General features: G+C 39.7%; 1 protein-coding gene across 2 annotated transcripts in view; it reads right to left on the minus strand.

Annotated features, from left to right (window-relative positions):
* Nucleotides 1-20,001, minus strand: part of TRANK1 (tetratricopeptide repeat and ankyrin repeat containing 1) — a 78,903-nt gene that overhangs the window by 7,019 nt on the left and 51,883 nt on the right. For both annotated transcript variants that reach the window (XM_019508985.1, XM_019508984.1), the window contains 7 exons: nucleotides 18,927-19,083; nucleotides 18,001-18,089; nucleotides 14,889-14,992; nucleotides 12,370-12,502; nucleotides 11,815-11,960; nucleotides 4,343-7,380; nucleotides 781-882 (listed from right to left, as the gene is read on the minus strand). In XM_019508985.1, coding sequence (XP_019364530.1) covers nucleotides 781-882; nucleotides 4,343-7,380; nucleotides 11,815-11,960; nucleotides 12,370-12,502; nucleotides 14,889-14,992; nucleotides 18,001-18,089; nucleotides 18,927-19,083 — 3,769 coding nt within the window. The remainder of the gene's footprint in view (nucleotides 1-780; nucleotides 883-4,342; nucleotides 7,381-11,814; nucleotides 11,961-12,369; nucleotides 12,503-14,888; nucleotides 14,993-18,000; nucleotides 18,090-18,926; nucleotides 19,084-20,001) is intronic.

A 20,001-nucleotide genomic window follows, 5' to 3' on the forward strand; every position in this document is an offset into this window, starting at 1 on the left:
GTTAACTATGAAACTATGGTTGTTATGTTTTCACCCACACTGTTTTTAAACTATATCTTTCTTGTTACTGTCAGAGCATAACAAGTTGCATTACTGGGTTAAAACCTCTGGTCTAAACAAAGCTTTAGAGGAGAAAAAATGTGATTTTCAAGAAAACATGTCATTCGTTGCTTCCTTTCTCAGTAAAATGATTACAGCTCCAACAAGGTAAGCACAGGTTTAAATTTATGATTAAAACACTCTCAATGAAGCCAGTAGCAATAGCGACACGTTTACAATAAAGCTTGTGCTAAAAACAATGTTCTGACGGATTACTATATGTGTGTTACTGCACGTTGCATGCACAGGCAAATGAAACTAAAAAATTAACAAATTCCTTTATGTAGAATTTTCTTCCCTCTTTTGTGTCCCCAGGGGAAAAGAGATGTTTAAAAAAAAGATTTTTAAGAACTGTTTTTAGGTGAATAGTTTCTAATAATTTGGGATTATGCAGTTTCCAGTCTACAGATTTATTGATGCTACAAAAAAGTTGAGGAATACACAGTTCCTAGTCTGGTAAAGATAATCTCTTCTCCCTTCACTTACTGCAGATATTTACTTCCATTCTGAAGACCCCACTTGACCCAAAGCTACTGGTACACATATGCAATATGGATTGTCCACTTTGGCTTTACAATGAAAACTAGGGGGCTGATGAACTCTGGAAGATGAATTTCTCTCTTTACAAATTAATGTTGCCACACAGCAACTTCTGGGGAGGATGCTAATCTGAATATGTACCTTCATCCTTCTGCATATATGACTTTATTTCCTCATGCCATTTATGAGCTTCATCAAGAGAAATGCTCAATTCACTGACATGCTTGGTCATCATTTCTTCAGCTGAAATAAAGAAACAATAGTTTTAATACATTAAGATTATAAAATCCATCTGACAGCTAGATGGTAGTATAAAGCTATAGCCAAGTTTCCCTCTATTACCTACTTCCCTCTATTACTGGGGTCATTTGCACTGATGCAAAGTGAATCTGGATTTAAACCCTAATTTTCAAAAGCACACACTAACCCACTGACTTCTATTCAGTTGATCAAATGCAGACAGAGATTTGAAGTATTCTAGGACCATGGCATACTGGAATGCATAGGATGAATTCTTGCTTACTCAGGGCATTGGGAATACTTAGTATGAAGCTTGCCACCATGGGAGAAGATGCAGGGCCTTTTCTCCCCCCATCAAATCAGCTCTGCTAATCAATATAAAATGGGACAGGGTGACACCTGCACTCTCAGCCTGGCCCTTCTGCAGACACTGTAGGTAGAGCCCAAACTCCCTCACAACATCAGGGCCACTGAATACAGCACTTTTTTCTCATCAACTTTCTTCCCCTTCCCCAAATTTTAGAGGTGCAAACACAACATAGCCCTAAGACCATTTGCTTAATGGACATTACCATTACAGCCTTAAACATTTAGAACACTTTAGTTTCAGTAAGAAAAAAAAAAAAGTTCAGGCACATAAAGCAACTACAATATATAGATTCCTACAGCACAGGGAAGTGAAGATAACAGATATGAAGACCTTGCAGCAAAATCAATTAATAGCTTATTTAACATATGAATAATTGCACTGGATTGAAACACTATTAGTGGATGAGGATCTCATGATTAATTAACGATAGATTTATTGCAAATTCCTTTAAAACAAAAAATGGAACCAGATTCTCAGCTTGAGTAAAACCCCAAGCCTCATCACTCAATTGATTCCATGCTCACACATACACATCCCAGTTGACGACTGGTTCCTTTCTTGAATGTACTGATGTGGAAACAAATGTAAAAACATGTTCAGAACCATTAGCAAATTTTTTGCACTCAAAATGAAAATTTACAAAACTGTAACTGAAAAATCTCATTCCTTTCCCTGGTTTTGGATAAAGCTTTGCAGCAGGAAAGATTTTTTTAAAATGTTATCAACCAAAACTGCAGCAATTGGAGGACATTTGTATTTCCAGTACATATAGCAATATATTTCTTAGCCATTAGAAAGACTAAATGTATAAATTGCACTGAATATTTGCTCACTAAAATATTGGACAATAGGGGGGTGCGAAGCGGGCCCTATTCGATTCGGATTCAGCCCGAATCAGGGACAGTGATTTGATTAGTTGATTCAGATCACTGTCCCTGATTTGATTCGGCTGAATCCAAATCTGAAGATTCAATGCTGATTTGGAGAATCAGCGATTTGGCCATAGACACAGCTTTAAATGTTTTGTATACATACCTTGAGGTACCGGTGAGGCTTGTGAATGCTGTGATGTTGGGGTGAATGGAGTGTCCCACAGGAGTGAGGGGGGGGCCCCTCCACATGCTCAGCGGTGAACCCAGAAGTGGACCGGAACTACTTCCAGCCCACTTCCAGGCCTGCTGGGGAGCATGCAGGGGGGCCCCCCTGCATCCTTCCCCCCCACCCCACAGCTTGGCGATCAGCCACGGGGAAACCCTGGGTGCCCCTCCCAGACCCAGGAGGGGTCCACTTCTGTGGCTGCTGCCCAGCATGCTGGGGAGCCCCCCTGTGTTTTTGTGGGATGCTCCATGTACCCCAACATCTCAGCATTCACAAGCCGCCTGCTGCCTAGAGGTATGTAGAAAAAACATTTAAAGCTGTGTTTATGTCCGAATTGCTGAATCTTTCCGAATCGATTTGGAGGGTTCCAATTTGCTTCAGAGAGATTAAAGGGTCCTCTGATTCGATTCAGATTCGGAGATTCAGCCATCAAAATCGGGCTGAATCAAATCAGGAACTGAAGTTTCGCATAGTCCTATTGGATAAGTGTTTAAAAAAACAAACAAAAAAAAAAAACACACAAGCAGGATTTTAATACTCTTAGTTCTAAATAAAAAAAAGTGACTTTTCCTCACATAAGCTGAGATAAAATAAGCCCTGAGCATATGCAACAGACTTCATGAATATATTTTTGTCTGTACACAAAGCCTCTGCAAATGGAAAACCATTGCTATGCCTGGGATAAGTTTAAGTTTAGAAAGTATACTGGAGATCACAGTTTTATATTTACTCACAGATTTGCAAAATTCTAATTGTCCACAGCACGGTTTTTTTATGGTGCATAAGGGAAATAATGTTATTTCATTATCTGTCATCATCAGCAAGTAGATATCATGCTAAAAATTGGTAAACTGGTCTGCCAATTTTGACAGGTTAATCTATAGTTATTCCCTAGCTTCAGATTTAAAATGCTCTTTTCTTCCCAAGACAAAAAATACTCCACTATTTGTTCTTAGGTCATCCACTCACTGAATCCAAATTTTATTTTTCCATTGCCAGAGAGTTTAAAGATGGTACTTTAGGCATGTAGGAAATACTATTCATATCAAAATATTTTATCTGCCAAAATTTGTGACTGAAGGGAACTGTGTTTGGTTACTGTTAAAATGACCTTCTAGGCCTTGGCCACCCTGATGCCACCCAACAGTGGTATGAGTGCTAGTAGTATTTGAAGGGAAAACACAGACTAATCAAAGGCATCCTCATTCAACGTGCAGCCCGATTCTGACACTAAAATGTGCCGCCTTACTATTGGCAATAGTAAAGCTGCATCAGTGCTACAGCAACAGTAGGAGAAATGCTAACACATTTCAGTGTAGATGGAAGCTTAGAGATCTTCCTAGACACGCACACACTTTAGACATAACAGAAGTTGCCATGGCAGCAAAGCAACAACCTGCTCTATAGCATCCAATGACAGAAAAAATCCTTTCTAATAAAAGACATTAATTATAGAATGTAATAAATATTCATTAACCACATCCTGAATTTTAACTTCTGTGTCTCTTGCATTGCAATATGAAACCTTCAAAATATTCAAGAAACCCTGAGAACAGTGTAGGTTCTCTACAGACGGAAACAGCATGGGTCTGGCTCTCTATTCATTTTCACTAATGTAAATCAGGCATTTCAATGAAAATCAGTGCAAGGAAAAGGAGAAACAAGCTGATATTATTACTTAACAAAAATACTAAGTTCAACCATGTACTTAACCCAGATCACTAAAGAAGATGCATCTATCTATATTTTTAATCAGACGATACATAATTGTTGCAAGAAGCAAACTGGAAAGGCTATATCATATAAAAAGATATGCCATCATATCAAATACAATCTCTCTGATTTTCTGGGTTTTATTATAATTTGCTATTTCTTATTCAGTAAGTTCTTTGTAATGGCATTATGTTGGCATAATCATGACATTCTTGAACTGTAATGTTTATATCATGCTCCCATTAATTAAATAAAAACAACAACAACAACAAACAGGCTTACCCTCAGCCCAGGCTTTTCTCTCATAGATGTCTTTTACCATATCTGAAATCTTTTTAATGATTTCTTGGATCTTTCTTTTTTCCAAGCTGGAACGTTCTTTCCAAGCCAAGTTGGTCCAACTGTCTTCTTCGATGGCAGCTATTATACTCCGTCCAAAACATATATTTTGATCCACACTGCTTCTGAAAAACTTGAAATAGTCCTTGTAGGCTACATATTTATTTTTGTGCTCATCCGTGCTGCTATGCCTTTCGTAAGTCCCAGTGGCTACAAAAGCTGCATTTCTTTCTTCATTCTCCTCCTTTTTCACCTCAACACTTTCTGTTGGTGTCACAGCCTCAGAGGTCTCAATCTCCAAGTTTTCTGTCTGGCTAAAGTAGTTTTCAGAACTCTGGATGAATTTAATTCCACAAAGGTCACATTGCGTTCGGTCAATATCTGCTTTTTTAAAGATCCCCGAAACCAATTCTTCCATTTCCACTCCAGTAAGCTCTGGCTTAGAACAGGATTTCCTTCTCCATTTTACATAACAATACCCTAAAAAAAACACCTTAAACAACTTCCGCTCTGCAGACGCTTTCTGCTGTTGCTTCTGCTGCTTTATGCATGCTATGGCTGTTAGGGGATCTTCCCGCTCTTCCATAGAGAGATCACTTTCAAATTCCATTTCTGACTCTTTAGAGTATTCTACAGGATGCCAGGAGGATACAAATCTTTCTGGGTTTACCTGCTCGTAAAAGATGCCCCGTACACTACTAGTCCCTTTGTAATACGGCGAGTCCCACCTCCATCGACAGTTGACCAAGAACTCGCCATCTCGTTCAGTCAGCAGCTCCTGAAGGCCTTCTGCTATCTCTCTCACTTGTGAGGTATTACTCACTTTCTCCACAATCTTAACCAATCTTTCAGGCACTTTGGAAGGAGACCGTCTTTTCATACTTATCAGTTTATCCTTAATTGTAAGAAAGTGAGTGTGAAAAAGGGATTTAGATTTAATATTGAGCACTTGATCAGCATTCACCAATATCACTAAGCACAACACCAGAGTACGCTCAGCTTCCCCTGACATTACATAATCAGGGTCCCCGAAAGCATCCACAAAGACATTGAAGTCTTTGCTTTGAGCTCCACACAAAACTTCTGCCACATAACTGAGATGGAATTTGAACTGCCTGACAGCTTTGTTTATGTCCTTTGGTCTGTAGTCCTGGATAATAGAAAAGGTGTCTCTGACCTCTTTGTGTTGGTCTTTTTTAATTCTGAACAAAAACTCCCAATAATGAAGGAGAGCAAGGTAACTCTTTGGAAGGCACAAATTAACATCCTTGCAAAGGCGCATCAGGACAGCACAACAGAGGATATACTGGAATTCTAGCAGCATCACTGTATTTCCTATGCTTGGAATCAGAGGATCAATGCATTTCTTGACCAGGACATTCATAAAACGGAAAAACAACCATTTACATTCTTCTGGATTTTTGTTAACATACAGCTGGTCCAGTGAGTTTTGAAGAAGTCGAATGAAACACAAGTGTATGTTTTCTGCATTTTCAGCATTTTTGTTAGGCTGCAACATCCCAGCTCTGCCCTGTATTCCCTTGGGTTTTTTCCCTCTGCTTTTCTCCTTTTCATAAGCCTTTAGTTCTTTGTTATAATCTTCTTCCTCCCTACTAAGAAACTTCTCAAATTCTTCAGGGTAGCTGGAGGACAAGATGAAAACTTGCATGGCACTAAGCAACAAGTCGGTAGATTCTCTTCTGTTTACAGCACTTTCATTTTTAAACTTAAATGTGATGTATTCCTTCAACACCATTTTAAAGTACTTAGAAACATTGGACAAAGGTCCCAAGATTTCTCTGCATGCCATTGGATTTTCTGACACCACTCTAAGATGGAAATGCTGAGGGAAGACAATATTTATGAGGGATTTGCACAATGCATATCTATCGGCAGTCAAAAGTTCATCAATACCTTTACTTTCATGAAGCAGTTCTTTTGGAAAAACCTTCTTGGCTCGTAAGAGCAGTCCATTTATCACTGCCAAGTCTATTTTACACCGAAATATAGACTTCGCCTCATGACGCAAGAAAGGTCGATGGAAGCCTTCACATGTTTTATCTTCACAATCCAAGCCGGCAATGAACTTCAAACAAATATCAGGGTAATTTCGTCCAAGAACGCTGTGTGTAATCAAACACAATCTGCTTAACAAGTGTTTCTTCAGTGCAGACTTCACCTCTGCTATGCCTACCACAAAGTGATCTTTCATTTTTTTCCCTTTCAGACAGGGATTATCTGACAAAATCTGCACAATGTGTCCGCCTTCATTTTGGGACACCTGGCAAAGATCGCCATCTACTGGCAAGACCCCAAAATAATCAAAACACGACTTGACCATTTCTTTCTCAGCATTGGTAGTTGCTTTCTGTAAAGCTTCAACCAAGTCTAGAAGAGCCTCTAACCCATATTTTGCAAGACACAAGATAGATCTGCTTTCTGCTTCACAGTGGGTTAATTCAAAGAGAGCTTCCACCGTACCGGCATAGTGAAGCAAAGAGTGGTACTTGTAGAAAGCATCTTTAAGCCTTGTAAAATCTTTCTTTAGCACTCCCTGGAGAAAGATTGCTTCAGCAATTCCAGATGTCTGGTTGGTTTGTTTACACAGCTCTAAGGCTTCTTCTAAGACAGACTCTCTATTTTCCAATTCTGAATGCCCCAAGACACTGAGACGGGCTGCCATAAGCAGACACGATGCCCGAAATTCCTTCTTGGTAGTGAGCTTGGCTGCTTCCAACACAAACCCATGTTGCTTCATCAGATTAGCAGCCTCTTCCTCTCGACCCTCCCTCTTCAACAGGTCTGCTGCTTGGGCCAAGCATTTGTGGGATTTCAAGAACACAAGCTGGACTTCTGTGCCAAGCCTGGAGAGGACTCTCATCATGTCTTTGGTTTTGTTTGCAGTCAAGTACTTAGAAGCAGCCGCCAAGTACAACTCATTTGATGAGATGGAGAGGTGTGTCCTTAGTATCTCTTCATACCTGAAATGAACACAGCTGCGATTAAAACTAAAAATCACCAGGTGTGATTAAAGTAAAGCACAACATACTATTTACAAAAAAGAAAGAAAAGGATCCTGGTTATATTAACAAGGTAAATAAGGCAACTTCAACCATGTTCTTCCTTCAAAAAGGCCAAAAATACTTCTCAAACTGACAATAAGAATGTGGGGTCTCTTTGATATCTGAAAAAACAATCATATTCTAAAAAGACCTAAAATATAGCTTTATTACAAGGTAAGCCTGTCTGAAACAAAATTCAGAAGAGAAACAAGATCAGAAGGTCAAAACATTAGGGAATCTTATTTATTTATGGAATTTATCTGCCACCCTTCCCAACAAAGGTATAGGGTGGCTTTTAGTAAGAAAAGAGAAAAACTTCAGAAGGGAAACTACAATATTGAAATAAAAAATAAATGGCCACTAAACATCATCTCAGCCTAGCTTTGTTGCCCAAATAGGAAGGTCTCGCAGCACTTCTAAAAGATGTCCAGGCTCAGGCTCTGGTGGATCTTGTACTGAGGGAGTTCCAGAGCTGGGGAGCTGAAACTGCCGAGAATGGACTTCTCAAATGTTTTCACTAAGTAGACTTAATGTATCTATGGTACTTGCAAGAGGTTGCTCTCAGCTGACTTTAAGAGATCATGATGGGAGTGTAGGAGACAGCGGACCCTTTGGTACGTAGAGCCAAGGGTGTTTAAGCTTTTATACGTCTTATCTTGGTCCATGCTACTTTACTTCCATTTTAACATAGTTTTTTAGTTTTAAAGTAATGAAAAATTATACTGACTTGGTAAATAGCGGAAAAAGCCTACAACAGTAACAGACTACTTTATGGTACAAGAACTACATATATGCTACAGCACTGTATCTGTAAACACCCTCTTTCACCCATTGTTGCTTCCTGAGTGGCAGAACAAAGCATGCATTTCCTTCTTTTTTAAACTTTAGTTCTGGTATTCACTTAATGGTTAATTACCATTGTATGATGTCAATAAATTATTAAAACTTCTTTCTTAGCCAAACTTTAGCCTTGCAAAAGAAAAAAAAGTCTTTCCTCCTACACATTGAGGGTGAGTAATATTTTTTGACAGGTGAGTAAATTACCCTTAGCCTTTCATTATCTTTTCATGGTAAAAATGGGGGAGTAGATTTTGTGCCTGGGATGGTAAATTTGCATGGATGATTTTGCAGGGCTGATTTAAAGAAAAAACAAAGCATGGTATGTTAGAAGTAATTTTAATACCTGTACTTTAATTAAATTATTTCTATCTATTTAAAAATGTTCCCAAATATAGTGATGATCTCAAATAAATCACTTTGTTATTCATGTTACAAAAGATGTCATAGGTCGTATCTCATATTTCCTGGAGTTTGTCAATGTACTATGTTGTTTATGGAACATGAAGATCCATTATTCCAATGCTCTCAACATTTTTTGTTACATATTTTACCATGAAATTTTAAAAATAAACTGAAAAAAGAATATTATAGGCAGGGTCTGATTCCCCATATATTTTACTGTGATGTGCTATGAACACATGGGAAAAATGTATTATTATGATAGCTACAACCAAAAACCTAGCCTATGTTGGTCTAAGGACATAGGCAGGCAAGGTTCTTTGAGTAGGTGTCATATCTTTTATTAGACCAACTGAGTAGTTGGGAACAAAGTTCTTGGCAAGCTTTTGGGCGCAGTCACCCTTCTTCAGGCATAGGGAGTCTCTGGTGTTCTGAGACTCCAAACAAAAAACAAACCAGCAGAGACTTCCTATGCCTGAAGAAGGGTGACGGCGCCCGAAAGCTTGCCAAGAACCTTTTTCCAACTGCTCAGTTGGTCTAATAAAAGATATCACATCTACACAAAGAACCTTGCCTGCCTTTTAACAATAGGGATGGGTACTGTTGCCCAGTACCATTACCCATTACTCAGTTGCCTAGAATTTCTTCCCATTTTCCAATCCTCTTTTCAGCTGATTATAACAATGCTAATCCTTAAACAGCTGACTTTAATTGAATATTTCAGCTAAAATGGATCGGTCATTTCCAAGAATGAGGGCAAGGGAAATAAATATGCTGTTTTCCCCAAGTTCAAACACTCTAGGAACCTTTTATTTGGGAAGTCCCAGTGTGCTGTGCTTTGAGGACCTGAAACGTGAGAGAAGGGTAGGCGTTTGTGGAGGAAGCATGTCTCTCCCTTAAAAATATATGTGCAAATTTGGTCAAGATACAGAAACTGAGACATTTGCATATACTCAGCAGCAACTTCTCTGACTATAGCAGATACAATCGCCAGAAGCCCTGTCATTAATAAGCACGTGTCAGTCTGTTGCTGAATAGGTTTTTCCCTGCAGCTGCAGTTCTACATTCCTGCAGGCCATGCTGGTCAAATGTCAAAGACTTGCCATTTTGCAATCCTGTTTTCAGTTGATTATAAACTGTGCTAATTAACTGAATCAAAGATGTGACAGCATCTCTTTTATGCCCCTGATGATTGCAGGCACCTTGGAGGAGGAAACTACCAGAAATGCAGAGAGGACAAGCGAGAGGGATGGAGACAGTAAACTGATAAGAAATCTAGTGGGAGGCAGTGACTGGGAGTGGGAGGGCAAATATGAAGTAGGGCAGTTGTTCTAAACATTTCTAGACTTGAGGCACTTCTCAGAAAGTGCCAGCTCTTAGTTTTCATTCTTTTTTTGACTCACGAAAAATAATAGAGCAATTCTTCTGTGGCAAAGAATTCAGAAAGATGCCAACTGGTCAGACTGTTTCCTGACACTACCAAGTCCTATTTGAAATCTCTGGGTTTCTCTTGTGAACAATGTTTGCACACCTAACAAAACTAACATTGGATAGCACCCTCCAGTGCTCAAAAGCAACTCAAGGCACTCTAGAGTGCCACAGCACTGTGACTCAGAATTGGTGAACTAGGATGAGAAGGAGAGATGGCTGGGGGATGATGGCTGGGACTGGCTGGAAAGGAGAGCAGTATTGGAAATGTAGGACAGAAAGGGAACAAGGACTAGAAACCAGTAGGCAGTAAGGGAAAATGGGACTGTCCAAGCAAAGACACTGGGACAATTAGCTTGGGAGGGACATGAAACACTAAGATTGGATAAGGAGCTTGGAGAAGATGATATGTAATCAGTGAGAAAGGGAATGCTGGCTGGACCTGCCAACTGGAGGCTGGGGGAGGGGGGATAAATTGGATGAGGAGCCAGAATAGGGAGGGGGGACCTGCATACAGAAGTATTGAAAGAGATGGGGATGAGTAACTTAAAAAGTGGAAACTGGGACTGGATAAATGTAAACAACAACTGTGGAGAGAAGAAAGAAGCAAATTAAAAAAAAAAATGGGGTCAGGGAAGACCACAAAGAGGGCAGGGCATTCTGGGTTCCTCTTGGGGGGGAACAAGTAGAAGCGTCTGTACCTGCCAGAGCATATGTACCTCCAGAGCTTGGAACTGAATCTCAAAATCTTGCTACTCCACTACTGCCAGCAAGTATCTGGAATCTAAAGCACCTGAGCCCTCTCAAGTGCTGATCCATACAGAAGGCAACAACAATTTGCCATTGGTATCTGTTACAATGCCAGGTCAACTGGCAAAGATACATGCAGTGGATCCAAAGGGTACAAAACTTGCCTGTGGACTAGTTAATGGCAATGTTAACATAGTATACCGTAACAGAATTTAATTTGGCTTTTCCTTTAAAAAAATATATATATATAATAAATAAATAAATAAAAGCTTAGGAAGTTCATAAAACAAAAGCAACATCAAAAATACATTGTTAGGGATGTGAAGTCAAATCACTCAAACATTAGGATATGCCAGAACTAATGCTTGCGCCTGTGTAATTTTAATTTGGGTACTTTGTGCATGTGAATTAGGTTTTTAGGGAATATTATATATTATTTGGAGCCATCCTTGGAAATAATGCACAAGAGAGCACCTCCATGTCTATCCTGTGCTTTAAAAAAGTTATCAAATCATTCACATAGTAAGCATATTAAGATATTCTGCCTAGTGGATTAGACATTATGCAATTCAAACATCAAAATCTCTCACAGAAGTCCACAAACACTGATGAAATAAATGGCAGGTTCCCAAAGCTACTATTTCCCTGAACCCTGTGCTGAAGTTTACCTTAGTTGAGAAAATCACTATGTGAAAAACTATAGGTCTGACATCCTTTTATTACAGTTAAAGCTTTGGGCCATCTTCTTTGTCATTTTCTCATTATCAGAAGTGATGGCAGGAATTCTGATGAATCGAATGAACATGCTACTCATGTAAAAAGTGTCACCAGCATAAACTTTTGGCAAATCTACATGGAGCTCGCCTTATTACACTGAAGTCAAACAACTGATGTAGGCATTTTCTGTGCATCACTGTCTTAAAAGGACATACGTACCTTTCTGCTGCATTTCCTGCTTCCTCATAAAGGCCCTCCTGGAAAAACATCTGAAGTGCTAGTTCAAACTCCTGCATTTGTTCATAACATCTGGCCGCCTCTTTATAGCAGTGGCTTTTTTTATAGAAATAGGCAGCTTCTTTTATCTATGGCATAAAATTCTTATTAATATGAAATCTCCTAAATATTCAAACAGCAACAGAACAAACACAGTATTTTCATTTATACAGAAAGAGAGACAGAGAAAAACAAAGTCTTCCACTACCACTTCTGCTGAATATCATTCCCACACAATAGACAATATCAAGATGTAAGGTGTTAAACTTCCCTCCTTTTACAACTATTGTGATCTACAATGTTTCCTGGAACCAACTGAAAAAATACTGTACTTTATTTATGACCATCAACACAACATGGGGGGGGCTGGGGGAAACCTTATGAAAAATGTTTTGCATGGGTAAACAATGTTTAAAGGTGTCTAAACAGGTATAAGAATTTAATTAAGAGAGAATGACAGTCCTCTAAAAGAAAAAAAGGAAGAAGAGCATTTAGTACCTTTCCTAATTTTTTACATAGTTCTGAACAAAGCTGAAATTCTTTGGCGTAAGTCAGACATTTCAGTGATAATTTTGGTTCTCCGCATTCCAAATAGGTTTTAGCCAAGGACATATATTCCATCTGTTTTTCCCTGTCCAAAAAAAAAAAAAGTTTATTTGTGCATATATGATGTTCCAAGTCAAATTCAGGAATACAGGATGAGAAAGGCCTCTTAGTCACTGAGTCCAGCTGCCTGCAAGGGCAAGCAACTAGAACAAGTATTCTTGTTCACGGGGGGTGGGAAATATCAAGCTCCATCTTATGCTTAGTTAGGATGTTCATCATTACTCCTCCTACTGGAAAATGCTGTTCTAGAATCTCGCTGCTTTGAGGGTTAGACTCCCTATTCTAATTTCCAGACTAAATTTGTTCATGGCAAGTTTATACACATTTGTTCTTGTGCTAACATTGTGCTTTTAGCTTAAATGATTCTTTTCCGTCCCAGGCATTTACCTTTGGGTGCATTTATATAGAGCAAATATATTCCTTCTCAGTTTTTGTTTTGCTAGCCTTAACAAGCCACGCTCTTTTAGTTTCCTGTCACAATAGGCTCTATTTCCTTGATCTTAGAAGGCCTTTACTGAATGCATTCCAGGTTGAATTCGCCTTTCTTGGACATAGATGACCAAAATACAAAAAACAGCATTTCATGTACAAATGGCATTAATATTTCCCCTTCTTTACTGAAAACACTTCTGAAACCTTCTCAGATTAGCAGTGTCCAACTGTCCATTTCAACTTAATGATACCTCTCTACTGCCCTACTAGGGAGCCAAGGATTACTTTAGTAACATCTTCTGTGCCCAAACCTGAAGCAACCTTAATGCCTTTTGTAAAGCAGGGGGCTGCTGCCTGAACCACTTTTTTTTAACTATTTTAAACTACAGAAGAACTTAATTTGCATTTCTTCAGTCAGATGGTACAGCCCCCTGACTTGGCTTGATACTGAGGAGGGAGACTACCTGGTCCCCTGACTTAAGCCAGGGGTAGGTAGTTGATGGGCCACTTAAGTTTTGGTGAGCTATTGAGGGCCACACACAAAATCTTTCAGAAGGTATCATTGTAACAAATTATAGGTAAAAAATAAATCATATACTAAAAATTAAACATCTACTATGGCATGTTTTAATTTTATTTAAAAAAATATTTTTGACCGATTTATGTTTTGTGAGTAGCGTATCTAGTGACTGCATAATAGCTCAAAATAAAAGTCTTACTGTTGTATATTGTGTGAGGAGGGGTGGGGGGTGCGGGGGGAAGCAAGTGCGTGCATGTAAGGGAGAGCTACCTATGCGCAAAGTCCTAGGAGCTGGCCAGGACTGAAGGGATGGAGGGAGAGAGGACTGGGGACACATGCAGCAGAACTTGCCCGGGTGGTCCAATGCAGGTGCACTCTGCCACTCCCCCATCTGGCCCATGGGTGCCCCTGTAATGCTCTGTATGGTGCCAAACCCTGCCCACTCCCAGCTGGGGCATCCCATGCTGCCCTCCTACCCACCCTACATTGGCCACCAGCACCACCCCAGCCCCAGCCAGTGTGTACAGCTTCCTGGCAGGGCTGCCATCCCCTCAGTCAGCAGCCCACAGGTAGCTAGCTGCTCATCGTGCTGGGTGGACAGAGCAGGTGGAAGGCAGCTGGAGCTGGAGCTGGAGCCCTATGCACCGAAGCAGGAGCCAGCCAACTGCAGCTTCCACACCCTGACGCCTGGCTGGGCATGTGGCATCTGGCACATTCTCCCACAGCTGCCACCACTTCTCCATGTTACCTGCTGCCCAGAGTGGCACAGCAGAGGCAGGAGAAGCAGCCGAGCCATACCCGGGTAGCTGCTGGGAAGTTGTGTATGGCCAAGGCCAGGGCGATGCCAGGTGGTGGGGGCTGCCCCAGGCAGGAGTGGGCAGGGCTTTCCCCCATGCAGAGCCCTATGGGGGCAGCCACAAGCTGAATATAATCAATTGGTGTTATGGATCTGGTCCAAGGGCTGTAGTTTGTCCACCCCTGTGTTAATAAGCTCATGAGGTTTGCTTCCACCTTGAATGTGGTATTTACTAATACTATATCCTCTTTCTCCATCACTCATTCTGCCCTGTCCCTCATTTCATCCTTCTCCTCTTTCATGGAAGCTGAGACTAAGTATTCATTTAGTTTTGGATCATACTTCAATCCACTAGTTTATTAGACAGCTCTCCTCTGAGATGGACCCATGAATTCTCGCTCAGCAAAAGGGGAGTGTTTTCTGCCCCAATCAGAATAGAACTGCCTTCTGGGATTGAACAAGGCTTCCCCTTCATCACAATGTGTGCATCTCCTTGGGTGAAATAGGGTTGTTATCCTAATGCAAGGCAAGCATTTTTTGTCTGGTTATGTTGTCAGCATTTCTTTAGACATCTTAGAACCAGAACGGATCTGAGGCTTAGTGTTTCTTGGAATACGTACAAAAAGCTGCTACTTATTTAAATTTATATATCTCAGTACTTACTTGGGGCTGCTTTTCTTTGATTGCACGTTAAGTACAGCGTCATGAGCCAATGCCAATTTCTCTTTCGCATCTGCTCCTCCCTTTTGGTAACATTTGGCTGCCACCTGATGTCGGATAACAGGTTACGTTCATTAGTGCACCACGCTCATGATTTCTTAAGTATTTACAAAATTACTTGACAAAGCCTCTATTTAAGCAGCACTTACTCCTAATTTTACAACCCCATCCATGACAAACATCAAGACCAATATGGGAAATGAAGGAAAGGAAAGGAAAGAGTTTGAGCACATATGAATATACAAAAGTGCCTTTGAAGTATGTCCTCATGCAAAATTTCAGCTATTTTTTATATAGATCAGCGGTTCCCAAACTCTGACAGATTGTGTACCACCAACTTTAAAATAACAACCTTAAGAACCACCAGCAAATTTTGGTGAGATAAAGTAATTATAATAAGTCTGCTAATGCTTACCACTGACAGGTTGTCTGCATACCACTGGTGGTAACTGTACCACAGATTGGGAGCTGCTGATATAGACAACTGACTTAGAATTAGTGAAAGCAGAATTCTGGATAGACTGGCAGAGCAAACAATCGTTTCTATCACATCAGACTTGAGAGGGTTAGCTTGCATATCAAAGGAACAAGCCATATAATTTCCATCACTGGAAATCAGTTAATTCTTGCATGTTCTTTTTTGCTTTCATGGGCCTTGGTCTAGATTCAGATGTTCTGCATTTAGACCAATATAGTTCCAATATCCAAAAATCATATCACACATGGCATATACTGCACTGCAGCTTTTAGAACCCAGTTCTCCAAGCATTTAAGCTGAGCACAAAATAACTGAGAACAAGACAAATACACATTCTTTAGAACTTGCATCACTAGTTAGATCACAGCAAGCTGAAAACAACACCGATCAGTGCACAGTTAAATTGTAGAACTAAAAATATTTGTTTATTTGTATCATGCACCAGTACCATTGCACATTTTCAGACAGAGACAAAACATGTTTTATCAGCCTCTTCACAATCACACCAACAACTCTGCAACAGTGTACCCGTTTTATTGCACCAGTATACTACTCCATTTGTCAGCATCCTTTACAGAGCAAAGCAGACCAGACCAGTCCTGCCTTTACAAAAGCCTTATTTTATTGCCAAAAATATTTTTCTTGTTTTATGCCATTTATTTGTGGAAAAGATGCATTAAATGTAGGACCAAAGATTAGAAAAAAGTGTATGGTAAATTAAAAATAAAATGTAGTTCACATTAAAACAACAAATAATTTCTGTTCTTCCTGCAAGAGGGAGAGGCAGAGTTGGAGACATTTTCTAATTTATTCTAGTTCATGTTTAAATAAAAAAAAAAAGTCTTACAGCTCTTTGCTGGAACTCCAGAAAGCCGCTGAATATTTTAATTTGCTTTACTCATTCTCCATCTTAAGACCCTAATGTTGTATCCAAACAAACAGAGAGCTCTTTAACTCTTAACTCTAATTTCTCACTGGTTAAAGACATCACTGTTTGATACAAGGCAATCTGTTCCTTTCCAGAACACTTGGTTTTTACTGATCTAGGAAGCAGACACTTCTGTTTCATTTTCTGACTTGCACAGCAGGAACAGATCATCATAAGTTCTTGCTTTCCTATAAATGTTTCTCTAATAAAAGGAGAAGACTAACATAAATCATGAAAGACATTGCATCATTCTGATATCTGTCATAGGAATTAATTTTGATACCAGCTTGTTTCAGAAATATTCAGAACATAAGCCAGTGATTCTCACTCAACCAGGGTGCTGTTGCACCCTGGGGTGCCTTGAAATCCTTTTAAGGGTACCATCAATGCCATGCAATGTTAGCAACACTGGATGTGAAAATATGATTCACAAGATAACCCAGAGATTTTAAATAAGAATCTGTGGTATTAGAACACTTGGACTTGTTGTGCCCAAGTTATTTACAACAGAAGAATTGCTCTATTTTGCAGAAAAATTTAAAAAAAGGAGGGAAAAGTAATACTTAACATTTTTTTTTAGATTCAACGTACCCCTCAGAAAAGGTTGAGAACCACTGATCTAAGCCCTATTAACTGGCCCAGCAGTCAAAATTTGGATCATACTAGTCAGCAATCTAGTATAAAAGAATTCAAAAACTGAGTTTGTCCAAAATGACCTTTTGAATAAAATCATACACACTAAAGGATAGGATAGAAGACTATTAATTTCATTTTTGCATAGAAATTTCTTGCTGCATTAAATCCCTTTGGTCTCAGGATACAATTGCTAGAAAGAAAAATAATTAGGCCCCCTCTACACATGCAGCTAAAAGGTGAAATGGGATCCAACACATGATCTACACAATTGCACCTGCTGCCATGCTACACGTGCATGGCTGCAGGTGCAATTGTTGGAATATGCATTAGAGCCCATCACGCTTTATTGTTGCTGGTGGAGGGGGGGCGGGAAATCCTGGGTTGCTCCTACACATGTAAGAAGCAAGGTCCTGTGGCTGGGAACTCCCTCACCTGACCCATAAATCAGCAGCTGCTGGGGCTGAAAGTCCCCCTCAGTTGAGAGACTCCTAGCCACAGGTCTGGTGCACCCATGCAGCTGGGAGCCATGTTAGATGACAGGGCTCCCAACCGCAGGGGAGATCCTGCTAGACATGCAAATTAAAGCTTGCTAGCAAATAGCTATAAAGTTAGTACACATCTCAAGATCTAACTTTATAGCTGGTTGGAGCTTTATATGCCAGGATAAGTACTTTGGTTGTATAGCTGGAATCAAGGTAATTGTGCAATTAACCAGGTAATCGCGCAATACCTGTAGTGTGTAAAGGGGGGCTTACAGACAAGTAAAAAACTACTGTACACAGAGACCTTAGGAGGTTCTAGGCTTATCATCCAAAGCGCTCTGCTTCCAGAACCTTGACTGTCTGACTTAGAAGACCATGTAAGGAAATAAAATTCTACATGGATCAAGATCCCAAGTACTAATTCATTCATATATTTGTTACTGTAAACAGAACCAAGTGATTTTACAGAGAGAACAGGATCTCCATACAGAAAAATACCTGACATCTCATGAGACAAACACATGTTTTTACCTTCCAACACTGATGTTTGGCATAATATTCTCCTTGTGCAATCCATTCTTTTGGAGTTGAAGTTTTAACAAACATGTTATCATCTAAATCTAGAAAAGAGAGAAGAAGGATATTTTCAAATACCTGAAGGACAGTTATAAAGAGGATAGAGAGAGATTATTCTGTTGCCATAGGGGACAGGACTAGGAGCAATGGCCTCGAGCTGCAGTAGATTAAATTTAGGCTGGAGATTAGGAAGAACTTTCTGATTATGAGGGTGGTCAAGCACTGGAACAGGCTACCTAGAGCGGTTGTAGCATCTCCATCTATGGAAATGTCAAGAGCAGGTAAAATCTTAAGTGTCAGCCAAATCTTAAGGAAGAATAATTTTTGAGTTAGTGCTGTGGTATAAGAGGACGTATTTAATGTATTTCAAAAGTAATCATTATACTTCTCTCATATACCAAGTTGTCCTGATTTGATACTATCAACTGGCACGGGCACAAGGGGTGGATGAGATTTTCCACCATTTTATTAGCATTTAATGCTGATGATTTGTTTGGTTTCAGACAGCCTTTAAAAACTATACTTGCTACAAAGATAAGAGCAACTTCACTGTTCCTTCATAACATATATGCTCTCTATGTCTGACTTAAAAAATAACAACAAGCAAAACTGCCACTGGAATCAAACAGAAGTTTATAGGTGTAACAACTGAGTGAAACCAGCTAAGGACTTCATTTTTAATGCACATCATTTGAGGCAACACCTAAAGCCAACCACTTTTTTCATATTATTTAAAAGCAAGCAAACAAAAAAAAAAGGGACATTTGTGGGGAACAAAAGAAGGAAGGGTTACCTCATTTAAAATGAACTATAGTAAAACACAGAATGACTCGTCTTGCCCTGAGGGGTTTTTTTGTAGAATGTTTTGAGAAAAGCTTTACCTTTGTTTTCATCTGTTTTGACAACCTGAACAAATTCTCTTCTGATGAAATACTTAAAAGCTGGATCCCGTTTATCTCGGTTTTCATCGAAGATCCACAAATTGACCCTGGCTCTTGTAATGGCAGTATACAACTGTTTCAATTCTCCATTAAGCATCTGGAGCACAGTGATTAAGACAATAAAATAAGTGATATCATCTAGAAATGCTATGACTTCACTGTAAACAGAAATCTGATGGGCACATTTAAGCCAATTAGGCACAGCATCTTAAGATAATTGACTAAATATTTTGCTACTATAAAAATTGACAGTTGGGTATGTAAAATGCAAAAAAAGTGCAATCACATATTGAAATGTATGTCCAATTACTGCTACTGCAAAGCAGTAACCCACACATACAAATGACCAATAATGTGTATAACCATTTAAATGTTAACACACTTTTCTGCATGCACATTCATAAGTCAAAGCAAAACTAAATTCTATATACAAACAAAAATTAATACCAGGGGTGGCACACCTTAATAGCTAACTTTGGGATTTTTGTATGAAAATATGAAATACTATGATCTTGACTAGAAATGCAATTTATTAGGATGCTCACTTAGATTTTACTAGCAACCTTCTTGAACTTTCAAACTGTTCATAGACATTAGGGCTGGAAGGGACCTTGGAAGATCATCGAGTCCAGCCCCCCACCTGAAGGGCAGAAAGTCAGCTGGGGTCATACAATCCCAGCAAGATAAGCATCCAATTTGCTTTTGAAGGTGTTCAATGTAGGTGCTTGAACCACCTCCGATGGCAAGCTGTTCCAGACCTAGGGGGCTCGGACAGTAAAGAAATTCTTCCTTATGTCCAGCCTGAAACAGTCTTGCAGTAGTTTATGACCGTTCGACCTCATCATCCCTTGGGGCGCTCTGGTGAACAAATGTTCCCCCAGATACTGGTGGTCACCCCTGATAAACTTATAGGTGGCCATCAGATCACCCCTGAGCCTGCGTTTTTCCAAGCTAAAGAGCCCCATGGCTCTCAGCCTGTCATCGTAAGGTCTGCTTTCCTGACCTCTGATCATGC

Source organism: Gavialis gangeticus, unplaced genomic scaffold, assembly GCF_001723915.1.
Source record: "Gavialis gangeticus isolate Ggan-Ray unplaced genomic scaffold, GavGan_comp1, whole genome shotgun sequence".
NCBI classification, from domain to species: domain Eukaryota; kingdom Metazoa; phylum Chordata; order Crocodylia; family Gavialidae; genus Gavialis; species Gavialis gangeticus.